Consider the following 19,616-nt stretch of genomic DNA (forward strand, 5'->3'; position numbering starts at 1 on the left):
GGAAGTTCCTAGTTAGAGATACATAGATACTTCTTCCTCTTTTTTTTTTTTTTTTAAATTAATCCTATCCCTGTTCTCTTGAACTTGCATCTTTAAACCTCCTTTCTTAGCATCTTGTCTTTCACCTGCCAGGATCTGCCTTATTGTCCCAAGTGGCCCTACTTTATTCTTTTGTTCCTGACAAACTGCAGTTAGCCTTGAGCTGATCTTTCTGCTTCTTTTCTCTCAACCCCCACGACCCTCCCCATTTCCAGTACACTTTCCTGTCTAAAATGTGACTCTGATCATGTGACTCCTTGAGAGCATTATGTTTCCACCTCATGCACTGTCTGGGATTGATGCCATCGGCATGGTCTTTTGGCAGTTTGGATGTCTGGTCTCTGGGCCCAGTCATTCTCCATTGCTCTCCAATCTCTTCTTCTGTTCCTGTCAGGAAAGGTCCTAGTTTTCTGTGTTTTCTACTGAGGTCTCCATTTAAAAACCCCGCCTGAACTGAATGCTTGTCATGTTATTCTGACTTACATTTTCTAATGCCGGCATACATTTTTTCATTCCTCCCTGTGTTTTTGAAGCTGTTCCAGGTTCATTTCAGATTTGTTTCATAAAGCCCTAGTGATTCCATTCTATGTTTGTCTTTTCATTCTCTTTTTAAAAAATCCCATGTCAGCATTATATGCAATTCCAGTAAACGATGGACCTGAGAATAGGAAAATTCCAAAACAGCCGATAGGTACAAACTAGAAAGTATAGGTGGGCCAGTTTGTGAATAGCAATTGGAAAGCATTTGAGCTTCAGTAAGGATAAGAATTGCAGTGTATTAAAGCTCATCTAACAGGTTTAAATCCATGATCTCATATTTTTTAAAAGTAAATCCTTAATTGGTCACTTTCTGTAAGATAATAGATACTAATTCATTGTCTTGAAAACTGGATGAATAAAATTATTGAGCATTTATATTATCTTTCTGTTAAAGAATGGTGTCCCTGTGTAACCAAATAGTATAGGAGTTAGCATTTGTTTTTGTAAATAGTTTTATTGGAACCAAGCCATGCTCATTCATGCATGTATTGTCTATGGTTGCTTTTGTACTGTATCCCCAGAGTTGAATAGCTGCAGCAGACCATATAGCCCCCACAACTTGAAATAGAAAACATTTACAATCCTTTATGTAGTCAGTGAGGAAAGATTTTTTTTTCGTTATTGTTTTTTTTTGTTTGTAATAAACTGCCTAGCATGGAGCTTGAACACTTGACCCTGAGGTTGAGTCACAGTCTTCTGAGTGAATCAGCCAGGCACTACTTGGAAAACATTTTTTTTTTTTTTTTAAAGATTTTATTTATTCATGAGAGACACACAGAAAGGCAGAGACACGGGCAGATGGAGAAGGAGGTTCCATGCAGGGAGCCTGACGTGGCACTGGATCCCAGGTCTCCCAAGATCACGCCCTGGGCTGAAGGTGGCGCCAAACTTCTGGGCCATTGGGGCTTCCCGGAAAACATTTTTTAAATTACTCCACCTAATAAGTGAAAACAGAATGATAGAATTATAGCTTTTTGGGCTTTTTTTTTTTCCTTCAGCTCAGTGAATTAATGAATCTAGGCACTAGATGATTGATGGCTACTTGAAAAGTGAAAAACAGCCATTTCATGCATCCAGATGAAAGAATAAAACTATCTTAGTCTTGGCAGAGGATTTGAACCTGAGTGATGAGTGAGGGGCTCTGATTCAGCAGTCAACTTGCAGGAAGTTCAGAGGCCAGAGGAATATGTTGGTTGTCACATCATGAATGTATAACTGGCAAAGAACAGTCTCTGGCACTCCATGTAGGTCAGACAGCCTGGGAATTCTAAATTAAGAGACAAAATAACAAGGTGCAAGGTTAAACTATAATGTCTAGAGATACACACTTGTGTGAAAAAGCCACAAAGGAATTTTAAGTTACCAAAAAAGGCATAAATGGGGTCAGCCCGGGTGGCTCGGCAGTTTAGTGCTGCCTTTGGCCCAGGACGTGATCCTGGAGGCCCAGGATCGAGTCCCATGTCGGACTCCCTGCATGGAGCCTGCCTTTCCCTCTGCCTGTGCCTCTGCCTCTGTGTGTGTGTGTGTGTGTGTGTGTGTGTGTGTCATTAATAAATAAATAAAATTTTTAAAAAAGGCATAAGTTACTTTAGGCGAGGACTGATGGAGATACAGAAAAGTTTCTGGGGTGGTTGGCACAGTTCTGTTTTCTCGACCTAGATGGTGGTTGCGAGGATGTTTTGCCTTATAAAATTCATTGAATTACTGTTTGTGTGGTTCTCTATATTACTATTTTGTTTTAAAGTAAAAGGTTAAAAATTTGAAATGGTAACAAGTACATCTGATGAGACTTAATATTCTCACTGAATTTACTCGCAACTGCAAAGTGACATTCTGCAGTGGTTAATTACCGTGCTCACTCACTGTTTTATATCTTTTGACTCGTTTTTAAAAATCAAATACTCACACATGTATTGGCATGAGTTGTTCTTTCATCTCCCTGGCCTCTGTATTTTTACGAGTCTACTGGCTCATGGTATTCATGCTATTTATGTTTTTTCTTGGCTTAGTTTGTCACCAGAAGTTTATTTTTGCTAATGTGTTCAAAGACTTAACAATAATTCTGGCTCTATTGATTCTCTTTTGATGTCTTGCTTTTCTGTTTCCTTGGTTTCTGGTATTTTTAATATATCCATCTATATTTTTAATTATTAATTTAGCTCAGTTTGTCCTGTCAAATGTAAGCATTTAAGCTGTAAATTTCTCTTGGTACCACTTTTGTTGCATATTACAAATTTTGATGTAGAATGTTTTCATTATCAATCTAAGTATCTTTAATTTCTGCTATGATCTTTGTCTTTGACTTGAGTTATTTGGAAATGTTTGTAACTGACATATATGGAAGATTTGTTTTTGTCTCTTATTCTGTACTCTTGACCTAATTGCATTGTGTCAGTGTGACCTGTGTAATACATGTTTTTTGAAAATTGTTAAGACTTAAGACATCAGTTTTGCACATCTTCCATGTGCATAATTGTTGGATTGGGGATTTTGCATTTCTTAGATAAAGCTCTGTGGTTATGTTGTTCAAATCTTGACCTACCTTACTGAGTTTTTGGTTTGCTTTAACTTAATAAGTGAGAGAAGATCTTGAGATTGTCCATTAGAATGATATATTTATCTTAATTTCTCTATATTTGTAGTATTTGTTTTCCATGCCTTTGTTGTCAGGTTTCTCTGCTCTTTTAATGCTTTGGACAGATATGTATCTTAAATACTATAAAGGTATGTTTTGTTTTTATTTGTTTGTAAAGATTTTATTCCAGAGAGAGAGAGTGGTGGGGAGCTCAGGGAGCAGAGGGAGAGAGCACAAGCAGACTCCATGCTGAGCATGGAACCCAATGTGGGGCTTCATTCCAGGACCCTGAGATCATGACCTGAGCTGAAACCCAAGAGTCAGTCAGATGCTTAATCAACTGAACCACCTAAGCACCCCTAGATTGTTGTTGTTGTTGTTGTTTTTTTTAACCCAGTCTGAGTTGTCTTATTGGAAAGTTTAAGCCATTCATAGTCCTTAGAATTTTAGATGTTGTCGGACTGGTTTCTGTCATTTTATTGGCCTTTATTGGCCTCATATTTTGGCCTTTCATTGTTTTTTCCTCTTTTGCCTTTAAGATTCCTTAGTTACTATTGTTGATTGCCCCAGCTCTTTTTTTTCTTTACTAATTTGAACACTCCATTTCTGTTCATTCAGTGGTTAGCACTGAAATTTTACTGTGCCAATTTTTAAAAAATATTTTATTTATTCATGAGAGACAGAGAAAGAGGCAGAGACCTAGGCAGAGAGAGAAGCAGGTGCCATGCAGGGAGCCCGGTGTGGGACTCCATCCTGGGACTCCAGGATCATGCTCTGGGTCGAAGGCAGGTGCTCAACTGCTCAGCCACCCAGGCATCCCAGCTGTGCAGATTTAATTGCATATTCCAGAGGTTAATGTTCTGACCCCGTTTCCAAAGTAAATGCACTGCAGAATACCTTAGCTCCAGTCTTTACCCTTTTGGCTTACATTATGTTTCCAGTGTTTCATTTTAGTCTTTTAAAATATGTAAGTTGGGCACCATTATTATCCTTTTACCCAGGCAATATTTATTCTGATTTTACCTATATGTTTATCAGTTTTTGTTCTCAAATCTTGAATGTTATTTGGGCATCATCATCTTCTAATGTTTTGAAGTATTTTTGAAGTATATACTTTGGAAGTTTCTTTAAGAATAGGTCTGTTGCTTTAAATTTGCCGAGTCTGTTTATCTGTGTGTTTTTTCCTTCTTTGTGCAGTAATTTTGCTGGATAACAGTTATTTGTTCTCAACATTTTGTATGTACTATTCCATTGTCTTCTGGCTTCCATTATTGTTGAGTGGACTTCTGTCATTCTAATTGTCTGTCGTTCCTTTGTAGGTGATCTGTCCTTTCTCTGGCTGCTTTCAAGATCCTCTCTTTGTCTTTGATGTTCTGCAGTTTCACTACGATGTATCTAGGCATGGATTTCTTTCTGTTTTCCTATTTTGTATATTTTGTATAAAAAACATTTAAATAAAATATATTGTAAAATACATGTTCACTCTAGAAAATTGGAAAAACAAATCTTTGTAACGCTTGTTGATTACAAACTAATCAAATAGCATAGAAATTTTAAAAATAAAAAGTAGCATTCTTAATTCTTTTCCACCTTGGTTCTTTCCAGAGGCCTACCACTTATAAAAGCTTGTGTTTTTTCTTTGATTTTTCTCCATGTCTGTAATATGCTTTTATAATACTCTTTCTTCATTTGCTAAGTATAGGTGGTATCTTCTGTTTTTTTTTTTTTTTGCCACAGTATGTCAGATTTAACTCCCCCCCCCCCTTCCCTGCCTTTCAAGCCCATATAGTAAAGTCACTATTTTTGATTGATTTATTGGTTACTTTTGTCATTTTAAGTAATACATCTAAATGTTTTTTTGTGTGATTACTTTATTTCAGTATATTTTGTTCTTTTTCTTTCTTTTTTTTAAAAGATTTTATTTATTTATTCATGAGAGACACACAGAGAGAGGGGCAGAGACATAGGCAGAGGGAGAAGCAGGCTCCATGTAAGAAGCTCAATGTGGGACTTGATCCCAGATCTCCAGGATCATGCCCCAGGCTGAAGGCGGCACCAAACTGCTGAGCCACCCAGGCTGCCCCTTTGTTCTTTCTCTTTACTTATTTTTAGATTTTATTTATTTTAGAGAGCGTGCAAGCAGGGAGAGGGAGAGGGACAAGGAGAGTCCATGCTGAGCTCAGAGTCCAACCCGGGGCTCAATCTCGTGACCCTGAGATTATGACCTGAGCTGAAATCAAAAGCTGGATGCTCAACCGACTGAGCTACTCAAGTACCCCTATTTCAGTATACTTTGACTTCCAAAAGATAAGGATATGTCCCTTTTTAAACTCTAATACATCCTTTTTTTTTTTTTTTTTTAAAGATTTTATTCATGAGAGAGAGAGAGGCAGAGACATAGGCAGAGGGAGAAGCAGGCTCCATGCAGGGAGCCTGACGTGGGACTCATTCCTGGGTCCCTAGGATCACACCCTGAGCCGAAGGCAGCGCTAAACCGCTCAGCCACCTGGGCTGCCCTAATACATCTTATCTTTCTTTCTTTTTTTTTTTTTTAATATATTTTTTTATTTTTTTTAATTTATTTATGATAGTCACACACAGAGAGAGAGGCAGGGGCATAGGCAGAGGGAGAAGCAGGCTCCACGCACCGGGAGCCCGATGTGGGATTTGATCCCGGGTCTCCAGGATCGGGCCCTGGGCCAAAGGCAGGCGCTAAACCGCTGCACCACCCAGGGATCCCGAATACATCTTTTCTCAACACACCTTCTAACCTGTGTCCTTTTTTGGGAAGGGGGGACAGAGAGGGGAGAGAATCTTTTTTTTTTTTTTTTAAGATTTTATTTATTCATGAGAGACCCAGAGAGAAGGCAGAGTTATAGGCAGAGGGAGAAGCAGGCTCCCTACAGGGAGCCCGATGTGGGACTTGATCCCAGAATTCCAGGACCACACCCTGAGCCAAAGGCAGATGCTCAACTAGTGAGCCACCCACGTGTCCTGGGAGAGAGAATCTTAAGCAAGCTCCATACCCAGCATAGTAAGGCTTAGTCTCATAACCTTGAGATGATGACCTGAGCTGAAATCAAGAGTCAGATGCTTAGCCAACTGAGCCATTCAGGCACCCTAAACTCTGTACTTTTATATTAGCAAGGATGATCAAATACACATTTTGTTCTCTTTTCCTTGTTAGGACTACTTTGCTTTATAAGTTGACTAAACGTTTAGAACCAATAAGCAGCATATTTACATTATTAAGACTATATAAATAGGGGCACCTGGATGGTGCAGTCAGTTAAGCATCCAACTCTTGATTTCCACTCAGGTCATGATCTCAGGTCATGCGATCAAGCCCTGCTTCGGGCTCCATGGTAGGCTTGGAGCCTGTTTAAGATTTTCTCTCCCATCTCCCTCTGCCCCTTTCTCTAAAACCCCCCACTTTCTCTAAATAAATTAAATAGAATCATTTTTTTTTTTTTTTAAAGACTCTCTAAATATTAGTCACTAGAGGGCCAGATTTACATTTTGATCTACAACTCTCTGTCGGGGGTTCCCTAGAGCTTAGTTTTTCCACTCTTGAATAATTTTTTGCTTTAAGTTCTCCCCCCCTCCCTTGTATTGCCTACCTTTATTATAGTCTAAAAATCTGTCATTTTTTACTATTAAGTCTTTGAGTTCGACTTTTTTCTTAGGTACCTTTATCCTAGAGCCTCTGTCCTCTTTTGCTCATCTGACTGGTTGCTCTCTGGGTCTTCTTCAAGACTGTCATTCCAGGACTGACTTCTCCCGAGTTTGCTCTGCATTTTCTGGATCCCACTGTCTTCTCCGTATATTCTTCCATTTTGTCATCACATCATGAAGAGCCTTATGAAAAAGTATGGGAGGTAAACTTTTCTGAGTACTTAGAAATCTAAAGATATCCTTTTACTTAATTGATATTTGGATAGGTACAGAATTCTGAGTTTTTCTCAAAACTTTGAATGCCTTCATTGTCTTGAGGCTTCTCATGTTTATGCTGAGGAATTGATTGCCCATGTGATTCTTACTCTGTTATAGGATACCAGAGATTTGTTTCTCTGGAGGATCTTAGGATTTTCTCTATGTTCTTGATATCTGAAATTTACTGTGATAAACATAGGTGCTAGTAGTCACTTTTGGGCTGGATGCCTTGTGTGCTTTATTAATTTGAAAATCCATGCTTTTAATCTGGGAAATTTCTCTTTAAATTATTATTTTTTTAAATTGTTCTCTTTTTTCATTATTCTCTTGTTTTGGAAATTCTCTTAGTTGGATGATAATCTTCCTGCTTTGATTTTTCTCATTTTTTACTTGCTCTTTATTCTACTTTGGGATATTTTATTGACTTTATTACTTCAGTCCCGTTTTTGTTTTTTTTTTAAGGCAGGTATATTAAAATTTCTATAAGCTCACTCTTGCTTTGTTTTGTGGATATAGAATCATTTCAGATTTTTCCAAAGAATATAATTAGAGGATTTTTTTTCTTTTTAAAGAATTATATTTTGTGGCCTAATTGATGGTTTCTTGAGTCAGTTTTTTTTTTGTTTTTCTTTTTGTTTATTCCTTTTACTTGCAGGCTCTTTTAAAAATGTAGACATGTGGGTTCCTGCTTTAAGAAAAGGCAGCAAAGAGGCTTACCTAGAATTGTGTGGGCTAAGCTTTGCTGTGGGCAGGTTTTATTTTAAATAGAGCAGACAAGGAGCTACAGTTGGCCTTAAAATTATAGAGCAATTTCCTGGAGGTGCTTACACTCCCAGTGTCTATCTAATTTGCTGTGTTCCTTTCTTTTTAAAACATTTGGATTTTTTTTTTTTTTTAAGTAGGCTCCGTACCCAACATGGGTCCTGAACTCATGACCCTGAGATCAAGAGTTTCATTCTGTACTGACTGAGCTAGGCAGGCACCACAAAACATTTAAAGCTTTTAAAAATGCCTGGCTGTATCATTCACAAACCTTGCTTTCTGTCGCACATCCATTATAGTCTTTGCTCCTCATTTCACACAGTTGGATGCCCCTTTGTTCGTTTCATCCAGGGCAAATATCTCCATGTTGTCAACTCCCAAGGGTCTATCTCCAGCCAAGACTTTGCATCTATATTCCTGATCTTATCCAGCTGCTTATTCTACATTTCTTCTTGAATATGTAATAAATTATTTTAAACTTGTCTAAAACCTAACTACTAACAATCTTTTTCTCCAGTCTGTTTTTCCTGCGATTTTCCTCATTGTAGTTAATGGCCCAATACCACTTTTCCAGTTGATCAGGCCAGAAACCTAATGCTGTTCTTTCTTTCAAACTTAGGGCCTTCTTCCTTGCCTCTCACTTTTCCTTCCTCTTTCTCTCTCTTAACTTCCTTCTGCCTTCTACCTTTAGCAAACCTGTCCACTGCTGCCTTCAGAGTATATTAAAATTCCCCTATTCCTCATCCCCTCCGCCTCCACCACCCTAATTTAAGCCAGTCATCCATGACTCGCCTTGATTATTGGAATAGTGTCCTTACTGGTCTGCTTTCAGACTTGCCCTCCTAGAGTCTGTTCCACAAGGTAGCAAGTGAGCCTTTTAAACTGTAAGTGAGATCATGCTACTCCCCTTCTCAGAACCCTCTGGTGGTTCCCTATTACACTACAAGTAAAAGTAGTAAGATTCCACCCTTCTCCCTCAGCCGCCTTCTTCTTGCTATTCCCCAGACATACTTTAGTGTGTTTCTCTTTCAGAGCATTCAAAGAAGAACATGTCTGAGATGCCTTCACCCTTTTCCTAGAATATTTTTTTCCATCTGTCCACATAACTCACTCACAAGTTATCTTTGTGAAGCCCTCCCTAGTTCCCAACTCCATGACCCACTTTTCTAAATCTTTACTTTTCTCCATAGCATTTCTTGTCATCTAAATGTATTTTATGTTTTCATAGTTCAGATATTTTTATCCAGACTAAGGTCATTAATGATAAACTTGTTCTATTTTACATATATTTTGGGTTGGCTTTTTTTTTTTTTTAAGGTGTCATCTCTTACCTCTCCCTACCAGAATATAAGTTCTCTGACCAAGGATTTGTGTGTGTTATTCATTGCTGTGATTGAGTGCCCAGAACAGTGCCTGACGTGTAGTAGGAGTTCATTAAATCCTTTGGCCTTTTTTTTTTTTTTAAGATTATATTTATTTATTTGAGAGAGACAAAACAAGCAGGGAGGAGGGGGAGAATAAGGGAGAAGCAGACTCCCTCCTGAGCAGAGAGCCCATGTGGGGGGTCGATCCCAGGACCCTGAGATCATGACTTGAGCCAAAGGCAGATGCTTAATGGACTGAGACACCCTAAGTGCCCTAAGGAAGAGGCAGGAGCCCCTAAGTCCTTTTGTGTCAACAAATGTATCACTTCTGCCTTGCATCTCACTTGCAGCGTAGGGTCTCATTTTGGCTTTTCTGCTCTGCCTCACAGGCAGTATTTGTTCATTAATTCCCTGTTTTCCAGAGGTTGCCGAAATCTCATCTGCTCTGTTCCCCTTCCTAGTCCATACCTCTAAGTCAGTGATTTCCTTATTTCTTTTTTTTTTTTTTAAATGTTCTCTTTTTTAAGATTATTTATTGATTGATTGATAGAGACACACACACACAGAGAGAGAGAGAGGCAGAGACACAGGCAGAGGGAGAAGCAGGCTCCATGCAGAGAGCCTGACGTGGGACTAGATCCTGGGCCTCCAGGATCACGCCCTAGGCTGCAGGGCGGCACTAAACCGCTGCGCCACCGGGGCTGCCCTCCTTATTTCTGATTATATAATTTTTTGTGTGTACTAGTATCTTATGTATTTGATTTACATATATCCATACTATTACTGGTATGTAAGAACATGTAAAAATAGGACTCTCTAAGGAGGATAGAGATATAAAATTTTTTTTAAAAGATTTTATTTATTAAAGTGAGGGAGTAGGGATCCCTGGGTGGCTCAGCGGTTTAGCGCCTGCCTTTGGCCCAGGGCACGATCCTGGAGACCCAGGATCAAATCCCACGTCGGGCTCCCGGTACATGGAGCCTGCTTCTCCCTCTGCCTGTGTCTCTGCCTCTCTCTCTCTCTGTGACTATCATAAATAAATAAAAATTAAAAAAAGAAATAAAATTTTTTAAAAAAGATTTTATTTATTAAAGTGAGGGAGTAGGGATCTCTGGGTGGCTCAGCGGTTTAGCACCTGCCTTCGGCCCAGGGCATGAACCTGGAGTCCCAGGATCGAGTCCCACATTGGGCTCCCTGCATGGAGCCTGCTTCTCCCTCTGCCTCTCTCTCTCTCTCTCTGTGTCTCTCATGAATAAATACATTTTAAAATAAAATAAAGCGGAGTGAGAGAGAGCACAGGCAGGGAGAGAGTGGCAGAGGGGAGGAAGAAGCAGCATCCTCACTGAACAGGGAGCCCAGTGAGGGGCTCAGTCCTAGGACCCTGGGATCATGACCTGAACTGAAAGCAGACACTTGACCTGCTGAGCCACCCAGCTGCCCCAAGATACAAATATTCCTAATAAGAAAATTTCTGATTATTTTCTTCCTGTACCTCAGTGGATAATCTTAGAAACCCCTTTGGAGTTCCCTGTTGTATGTGTTAGGATTTTGTCCTTTTTAAGTTCTTTACTTCATTTTTATGGGCTCTCCAGAAGGAGAGAGTATAAATGCATTTGTTCAGAGCGTCCTGTTGGACTGGAAGCACTTTGTGAAGGAATCTTAGTAAAGAGAGACATTTTTATATTCAGACAAAATGAAGCTCTCCCCTTTGTTCTGCCCCATTGCCTTTTACAGAGATAGGCGCACTGCACTTAAAACAGTTTGATGTATATCTGTGGTCTTCTTGGCATTTTTGTCATGTGTATGTACATGTATATCCTTTCTGTGTAAAGTAGAATTAAGTGTATATATGCACACCATCTATGTACATATAAAATGGAAATTGCATCACATAGATTTTTCTGACATGTTTTGTTTTTTTAATATGTCATAGAGTAAAGTATAATGGCATGATTATGTGTATGGACTGAGGGAGTCAGACTGCTTAGGTATTAATCCAGGCTATGCCACTTACTAGATTGCCTTAACCTTTATGTACTCCAGTTTCTTTAAGGGGAGCCTGGGTGGCTCTGGATTAAGTGTCTGCCTTCAGCTCAGGTCGTTGATTTCAGGGTCCTGGGATTGAGCCCTGTGTGGGCTCTCTGCTCGGTGGGATATCTACTTCTTTCTCTCATTTTCCTTTTGTGCACTCTCTCAAGTAAATAAATAAAATCTTTAAAAAAAATATGTGTCTTCTACTGACAGATATTTACATTGGAATCTATGGCAGAATCTTATTTTGCGTTCTAAAGTTGGGTTGGGTACAGTGGATGGTAACAGGAAGCCTCAAAGGAGTATGTATGTGTGTATTCGTTTATATTTTTTCAAATGAGTTTTTTTTTTTTTTTTTTTTTTAAGATTTTATTTATTCATTCACAAGAGGCACAGAGAGACAGAGAGGCAGAGACACAGGCAGAGGGAGAAGCAGGCTCCATACAGGGACTCCAGGATCATGCCCTGGGCCAAACAAAGGAAGGCACTAAACTGCTGAGCCACCCAGGCTGCCCTCAAATGAGTTTTTAAAGGCACTTTGTTATTCATCCCCTTAGATCGATCCCTTTTCCTGCTGTTCTCCTTGAAGTGATGTTTGCTGCCCTCTAGTGAACCACCTGGTTTTTCAGGTGGCGTTTGGGTGAGGATGTGCTGTTCTTCCTCATGATTTATGCTGTAAATATCATGTGTTAGCTAGGGCTCTTGATTCTATATGAATCCAAAGCCTTGTAAATTCTAAAAATTATTTTCTGTCTAAAGATTTTAAAGAATTAGATTAAATTTGCAGATGTAGTGAATAAAGATTCTTCTATAAATTTCAGCAGTTTTTCTTTTTCTTTTGTTATTGTAAACATCTATTTAACTGGGAAACCAAAGGCTATAATTATAAGAACTCTTTTGTAGGGAGTGTGGGGGATCATGTCCACCATCTTATGTCCTTGTATTTCGCATGGCTTATTTGTTGTTTGGCTAGTAAATCAAAGTAAAAATGATTTTTCTTAAACTAAAGCCATGGAAATACATTTCCATTAATGCATTGGAAGACTGTAATATTGTTAAGATGGTGATCCTCTCCAAGTTGATTTATATATTCAAGTCAGTCTATGTTAAATCTTGCTGGCTTTTTTTCAGAGATTGGCAAGCTGATCATAAAAATCAAATGGAAATGGAAAGGACTTAGAATAGCCAAAACTAGTGAAAAATAAGAAAGTTAGAGGATTTATATTTTCCATTTGCAAAATTTACTACAGAGCTATAGTAATTGGCAGTTGCATCAGGATATGCAGACAGATCCATAAAAACAAACTGAGCATCTGGAAATAAACTAATATATTTATGATAAGTTGATTTTCGATAAGGATGCCAGAACAGCTTAGTGTGGAGGATAAATAGTCTTTTCAATAAATGGTGCAGGACAACTGGATATCCACATGCAAAGAATGAAGTTGGATCCTTACCTTACGTACATTAAGTCAAAAATAGACCAAAGACCTACATGAAAAGTGAATTTAATAAAAACTCTTAGGGAAAAAAATAGGTGTATAAATCTAAATGAGCTTGGATTAGGCAATGGCTTCTCAGATGTGACACCAAAAGCACAAGCAACTAAAGCAACTAAAGAACAAAGGAGATAACTTGGACATTATATCTAAATTAAAAATTTGGTATTTCAAAGGATGCTCTGAAAAGTAAAAGATAACCCATACACTGGAAGAAAATCACTTATTTACTAATAGTCTATTATTAAACCAAGCCCAAGCCCTCATTTCTCTTACTTGTAAATTCCTACCATACCATATCTGTGCACCTGAACTGCATTATTTCCATATATATTTTATTTTAAAGATTTTATGTGTTCATGAAAGACACAGAGAGGCAGAGACATAGGCAGAGGGGGGAGAAGCAGGTGGGGCCGGGAGCCTGATATGTGGGACTCGATCCCAGGACCTGGGGATCATCCCCTGATCCAAAGGCAGATGCTCAGCCACTGAGTGCCCCCGGTGCCTCTTCTGTATGTATTTTTTTTTTTTTAAGATTTTATTTATTCATGAGAGACACAGAGATTCAGAGACACAGGCAGAGGGAGAAGCTGGAACCATGCAAGAAGCCCGATGCGGGAATGGATCGCATGGACCCCGGGTTCATGTCCTGAGCCAAAGGCAGACGCTCAATCGCTGAGCCACCCAGTTGTCCCCTTCTGTATGTATTTTAAAAGAGATTTGTCTGTGGTTGTGGGTCCATTTATCCTCCCTTCCCACCCCGTACAAAGGAAGTGCCAAATACTGCCCTATACTATTTTCAGCGGTAAATGAAGGGATGGAAATCCATCAAATTCACATCATAACCAGGTATAAAGTACTTAATGTCATCAGATTAAAGTACTTAATGTCATTATATTAATTTTTACTTCAGATCTTCAGTGCTCCTTGTCATATGAGGTAAATAATAGAAAATTCTTTGTGTGTCACATGTCTGATTTTAACCAATCAGGAGCCAGAAGTACTTTGTGTGCAATAATAGGGTTTATTGTTTGGAGATGACTTTAAGTAGGACTTACAGGATATAGGGGCTTCATTTTAATTAGGGCTTCTTAGTTGCAGCAAAGAGAATATTGGTCTGGTTTGTTTAGCATTTTCAAATTTGAGTTCTGACTCCAGAAATGTACAATCCTATGTTTTTAGTTGTAGATTTTAAAATGTTATTTACGCTTAATACTTTTTAAAGTAACAGCCTTAATTACTTTTTATTTTTGATGAAACAGTTTAATGGGCTGTGAAGGAAAAATTACCAAATATTAAGAGGGAGAGAGAATTTTATGAAAATGTCTTCAAGGTTTCCATCACCATCTTTACCGATTTTCTTCTCACCTGCACCAATTGACTTAGGTTCTGTAACAAGTTCTTCTTGTTCACTGAATGAGCTAGACAATATTTCCCATCTTTTAAGGAAAATATCAACTGATATCAATGAAATTAAGGGAATGAAAGCAGCAATTTTGACAGTGGAAGCAAATCTTTTTGATTTAAATGTTAGAGTGTCACAGAATGAAGCAAAAATTTCATCTCTGGAGGATAAAATGAATGAATGTTCAACATCATCTGAATGCAATAAACAATTTGAAGATCTTCAAGAGGAAGTAGATTTTGAATCACAGTCAAGGACTCCTGATGTAAAAATGATCAGCTTCCTTAGAAACATTGAGAAAGGTAAAATTTTTAGTATGTGCTTCTAGGTAACTCACCCTTGGATCTGGGTCTTTTTTTTGTAACTTGACTAGTTCTCATATGGAGGCAGCAAGTCACAAAACTTGACTTTGTCATGGACCTTTAACAGCAAAATTGGAGTATACATGATTAACTTAGAAGCTTAGAGATTACCAGAATTCTCTTTAGTGGGTCTCTGTAAAATGATGTTTTGAAGGGAGAGGTGACCATAGAGAAAACTTGAAATGGTAGTGAATGGTCCTCTTTCATGTATCTGTCTCATGAGGTTATTTTAAAATGTGTAATTCTTTCATTATTCATTGTGTTAAAGAGAACTGTTGTAGTATTAGAATTAGAAGAGCTACTTTTGTTAATCCTAATATGTATCAGTTTCCCAAACTGTTTTACAGGAGTGTAACTTGACTAAATGAGCTTTGTGTTTCAGGTCAGCTCATCAGGATTTACTGTGTTTTTACCATGATGGTTTTGGGAAGAATGAACTTTTTTTGACATACAATTTGCGAGTAATATAACATATTTTAAAAGAAAATAGCTGATAGAATTTTGAATTGAGTATAGTGTTTAAAATTAAAAAACTTTGGGCACCTTAAGTTAGCTCAGTCGGTGAAGCATGTGACTAGACCTTAGGGTTGTAGGTTTGAGCCCCACATTGGGTGTAGAGATTACTTAAAAATAAAAATCTTATTGATTAATTAATTTAAAAAATCCTTTAATGAAACATGGCAGTTGCTTGCCAACTAATGTACTGAGTGAGCAAAGGCTTTCCTTAAAAAACTACAAGTAGTAAATATACTAAAAATTCATATTTAGGAATCTTACTAATATTTCCGTATTTGGAACCCTATCAGTCACATCCCTTTGTACACTATACTGTACCTCTTAAAGATTTATTTATTTTAGAGAACACGAGAGGGACCTATGCCAAACCCAAGAGTTAGTTTTGAATCATGACCCTGAGATCACGATCTAAGCCAAAACCAAGAGTTGGACAGTTAGCTGACTGTGCCACCCAGTCGCCCCTACTTTTTAAAGTTTATTTTTAATTGAAGTGTAGGTGACAGTACAAAATTATGTTAGTTTTAGGTGTGCGTAGTGATTCAACATTTTATAGACATTATGAAATTCTCACCAGGATTAAGTGTAGTTAGCATCTGTCACCATATGAAGTTATAAAAATATTATCGACTGTATTCCTCGTGTACTTTATATCTCTGAATAACTACAGGTTTGTACCTCTTAATCCTCTTTACCTATTTGCTCCTTTCCTGCTGTAACTACTAGTTCTGCATATTTATGAGTCTGTTTCTGTCTTTTTGTATTTGTTCATTTGAATTGTGTTTTAGATTCAACACGAGTAGAAATAACATGGTATTTGTTTTCTCTTCTTTCATGTAGCATAGTACCCTGTCTCTGGGTCTGTGTTGCAAATGGCAAGTTTTCATTTTCTTTTTTAATGTCTGAGTAATATTTCTGTGTGTTTATGTATATGGGTGTGTGTATCATATCTTTATCCATTAATCTGTCAGTGCACCCTGAGGTTACTTCCATATCTTGGTTATTATAAATAATACCATAGTAAACATAGGATGTATATATATTCAAATTAGTGTTTACATTTTCTTGGAGCAAATACCGGGGAGTAGAATTACTGGATCCTAAGGTATTTCTCTTTTTAACTTTTTTGAAGAACCTCCTTGGTGTTTTCCACAGTGGCTGTACCAACTTCCATTCCCACCAACATTGCATGAACCTTCGCTTTTCTCCACATCCTTGCCAAGACTTGTTATTTTTTGTCTTTTGGATACTGACCATTCTGACACATGTGAAGTGGTATCTCATTTTGGTTTTAATTTGCATTTTTAAAAAGATTTTGAGAGCGAAATCATGAGTGGGAGGAGGCCCAGAGGGAGAGGGAGAATCAGACTCCCAGCTGAGTGGGGAGCCTTACCGAGAGCTTGATCCCAGGACCCCAAGTTAATGACTTGAATCGAAGACAGGCACGTAACTGAGCCATCCAGAGCCCTTAATTTGCATTTTTGATGAATATAGATGTTGAATGTTTTTTCATGTGTTAGCTATGTCAATGTCTTCTTTAAAAAAATGTCAGTGGGGCACCTGGGTGACCCATTCTGACTCTTGATTTGGCTCAGGTCATGATCTCAGGGGCCCTGGGGTCGAGCCCTGAATCAGGTTCTATGCTCTCAGCATGAAGTCTGCTTAAGATTTTCCCCCCTCCCCACCCCCCCCCCTTCTCCAGTGTTCCTTCCCCCTGCTTGTACTCTCTCTCTCTAAAATAAATCTTAAAAAATGTCTATTCAAGTCCTCTGCCCACCCCCCCTCCTTTTTAAAGATTTTATTTGAGAGAGAGCCTGCTTGTGCTGGCATGAGGGGAGGGGGGAGGAACAGAGGGAGAAGGAGAGGCAGACTCCCCGCTGAGCACAGAGCCTGAAGATCTTAACCTGAATCAAAGTCAGACACTTAACCACCCGAGCCACCCAAGTGCCCCGTCTGCCCATATTTTAATCAGATTGGGGGGTGGGATGTTGGTGTTTTATGAGTTCTTTATGTATTTTAGATATTAATCCCTTATTGGATATATCATTTGGAAATATCTCCCCTCCATTCAGTAAGTTGCCTTTTTGTTTTATTTCCTTCACTGTGTAAAAGTATTTTTAGTTTAGTGTAGACCCAATTGTTTTCCTTTTGTTGCCCTTGCCTAAGTAGATAAATCCAAAGAAATATTGCCGAGAATGATAGCCAAGAAATATATGTATATTTTTAAGGATTTTATCCATTCATTTGACAGCACAAGCAGGGGGAGGGGAGTGTCAGGGAGCAGGAGAATCAGACAAGTCTGATGTGGGACTCGATCCCAGGACCCTGGGATCATGACTTGAGCCAGTGACAGACGCTTAACCAACTAAGCCACCCAGGCGCCTGAACTGCCTGTATAGTTGTTGAGTTTTATGATTTCAGGTCAACATTTTATATTACATTAATTCCTTTTGAGTTTATTTTTGCATAGGGTTTAAGAAAGTGGTCCAAATTCATTTTATGTCTTTATGTAGCTGTCCATATTCTCAACACCATTTATTTTTTATTTTTTTATTTAAAAATTTTTTTTAAAAAGATTTTATTTATTCATGAGAGACACAGGCAGAGGGAGAAGCAGGCTCCATGCAGTGAGCCCGACGTGGGACTCGATCCCAGGTCTCCAGGATCACGCCCTGGGCTGAAGGTGGCACTAAACCTTTGGGCCTCCTGGGCTGTAATAGGCACAGTTTAACAAGAGTATTTTTTTCCAGTCCATGAGCATTTATATGTTTATGTTTATTTGTCTCCTTTTCAGTTTCTTGTATCTGACAGTTTTTTTTTTCAGAGAACAGATCATTCACCTCTTTAGTTACATGTATACCTAGATATTTTATTCTTTTTGATGTAATTGTTAATGGAATAGTTTTCTTAAATTTCTCTTTCTGCTTTATTATTAGTGTAGAGAAACACAACAGATCTCTGTATCTTAATTTTGTGTTCTGCAGCTTCACTGAATTCCTTTTTTTTCTTTTTTTGAATTGGTTTCTTCGAATAGTATTTTGGTGGGGTCTTTAGGGTCTTGCATATATGTTATCTATTTCTTTCTTTACAATTTGGGTGTCTTTTATTTCTTGTCTGATCACTATGGCTAGGACTTCCAGTACTGTATTAAATAAAGGTGGTGAGTGTGAATATCCTTGTCTCGTTCTGATCTTAGAGGAAAAGCTTGCAGCCTATCACCATTGAGTATAATATTAGTTGTAGGTTTGTTATATATGGCTTTTTATTGTGTTGTGGTATGTCCTCTCTAAACCCAGTTTGTTGGGCAGCCTGGGTGGCTTAGCGGTTTAGTGCTGCCTTCAGCCAAGGGTGTGATCCTGGGGACCCAGGATCGAGTTCCTCGTCAGGCTCCCTATATGGAGCCTGCTTCTCCCTCTGCCTGTGTCTCTGACTCTCTCTTTGTGTCTTTCATGAATAAATAAATAAAATAAAATCTTAAAAAAAAACCAACCCAGTTTGTCAAGAGTTTTCATCATAAATGGATGTTGGATTTTGTCAAATGGTTTTTCTACGTATATTGAGATAATCATGATTCTTAGCCTTTACTTTTTTAATTTAGTGTGCCAGGTTGATAGATTTGCAGATATGGAACCATCATTGAATTCCTGAAACATGGCACTTAATCATGGTGAATAATTATTTTAATGCATTGTTAATAACACTTATTTTATTATTTATTTATTTATTTTTAAAAGATTAATTATTTCTTCATGAGAGACACGGGCAGAGGGAGAAGCAGGCTGCTCACAGGGACTTGATCCCGGGTCTCCAAGGTCACACCCTGGGCCGAAGGCGGCGCTAAACTGCTGAGCCACCAGGGTGCCCAATAACATTTGTTTTAATCTGCAAGTGGGTACCTAATATCCCCTAAGCACTGTTATGGTGGGGGAGGAGGCTTGGAGAAGTGTGGCATCCTCCCAGCCTTCAAAGAGTTTATCATCAAATTGAAGAGAGAGAAAATCAGTTCTGTGTCACTGCTTTGTCTTATGCCACAGTGTAACTGAGGAAATTATGAACATGTTTAAGAAATCATAAATACTCTCGCTGAATATCTTTTCTTAAATTCAGATGATTGTTTTCATGCTGTTGTAGGATCTGGACTCCAGATTTCTGAGTATCATGACTTGTTCGTTCATTGTTTTCTTTGTATCAGTCTAAGCTCATAGTTTGTCTTTTGGGGAACCCTATGATCAGATAACTATGCTGTGTTTTGCAATTTTAGGAGTAGGGGTTGAATTGTAATGGTGAGAGGCCAAGTCAAGTGATGGAGAGGTTTCTCGTCTGGATCTTGTGCTTGGCCATTGCCTGTCAATCCCAGCTCAAGCTCTGGGTCCATACAACACCTCCTGGTTTTTGCAGCCTTTTACCTTTATTCCGTCTGAGAAAACTGGCTTCCAGACAAAGGAGAACTAGGAATGTCCTGTAATGCCATTTTTGGTTTAACCCAGAGTACAGGTTTTTGTCTTACAGATCTTTGATCTATAAGTATTATTAAATTGCATTCTTGAAGCTAATACATTATTTTTAAGATTTTGACTGAACCTCGGAAGATTA

The 19,616-nt window shown here is 38.4% G+C and overlaps 1 protein-coding gene and 1 long non-coding RNA gene across 6 annotated transcripts in view; one reads left to right on the forward strand and one right to left on the reverse strand.

Annotated features, from left to right (window-relative positions):
* ZC3H14 (zinc finger CCCH-type containing 14) overlaps positions 1-19,616 on the forward strand; it is a 54,355-nt gene that overhangs the window by 20,206 nt on the left and 14,533 nt on the right. The window contains exon 1 of one of the 5 annotated variants that reach the window (XM_072839636.1): positions 13,807-14,450. The exons of the other annotated variants lie outside the window; for them this stretch is intronic. Within the exon in view, the coding sequence (XP_072695737.1) occupies positions 14,060-14,450 (391 nt within the window). The 5' untranslated portion in view covers positions 13,807-14,059. Of the gene's footprint in view, positions 1-13,806; positions 14,451-19,616 lie in introns of those variants that run through there. 5 annotated transcript variants of the gene reach the window in all.
* LOC140640363 (uncharacterized) lies at positions 1,310-1,841 on the reverse strand. Its single transcript, XR_012037053.1, has 2 exons — positions 1,700-1,841; positions 1,310-1,516 (listed from the first exon to the last, which is right to left on the reverse strand). It is a non-coding gene; the product is annotated as an uncharacterized lncRNA (long non-coding RNA).

The sequence above is a fragment of the Canis lupus genome, chromosome 9 (genome assembly GCF_048164855.1).
Source record: "Canis lupus baileyi chromosome 9, mCanLup2.hap1, whole genome shotgun sequence".
Lineage (NCBI taxonomy): Eukaryota > Metazoa > Chordata > Mammalia > Carnivora > Canidae > Canis > Canis lupus.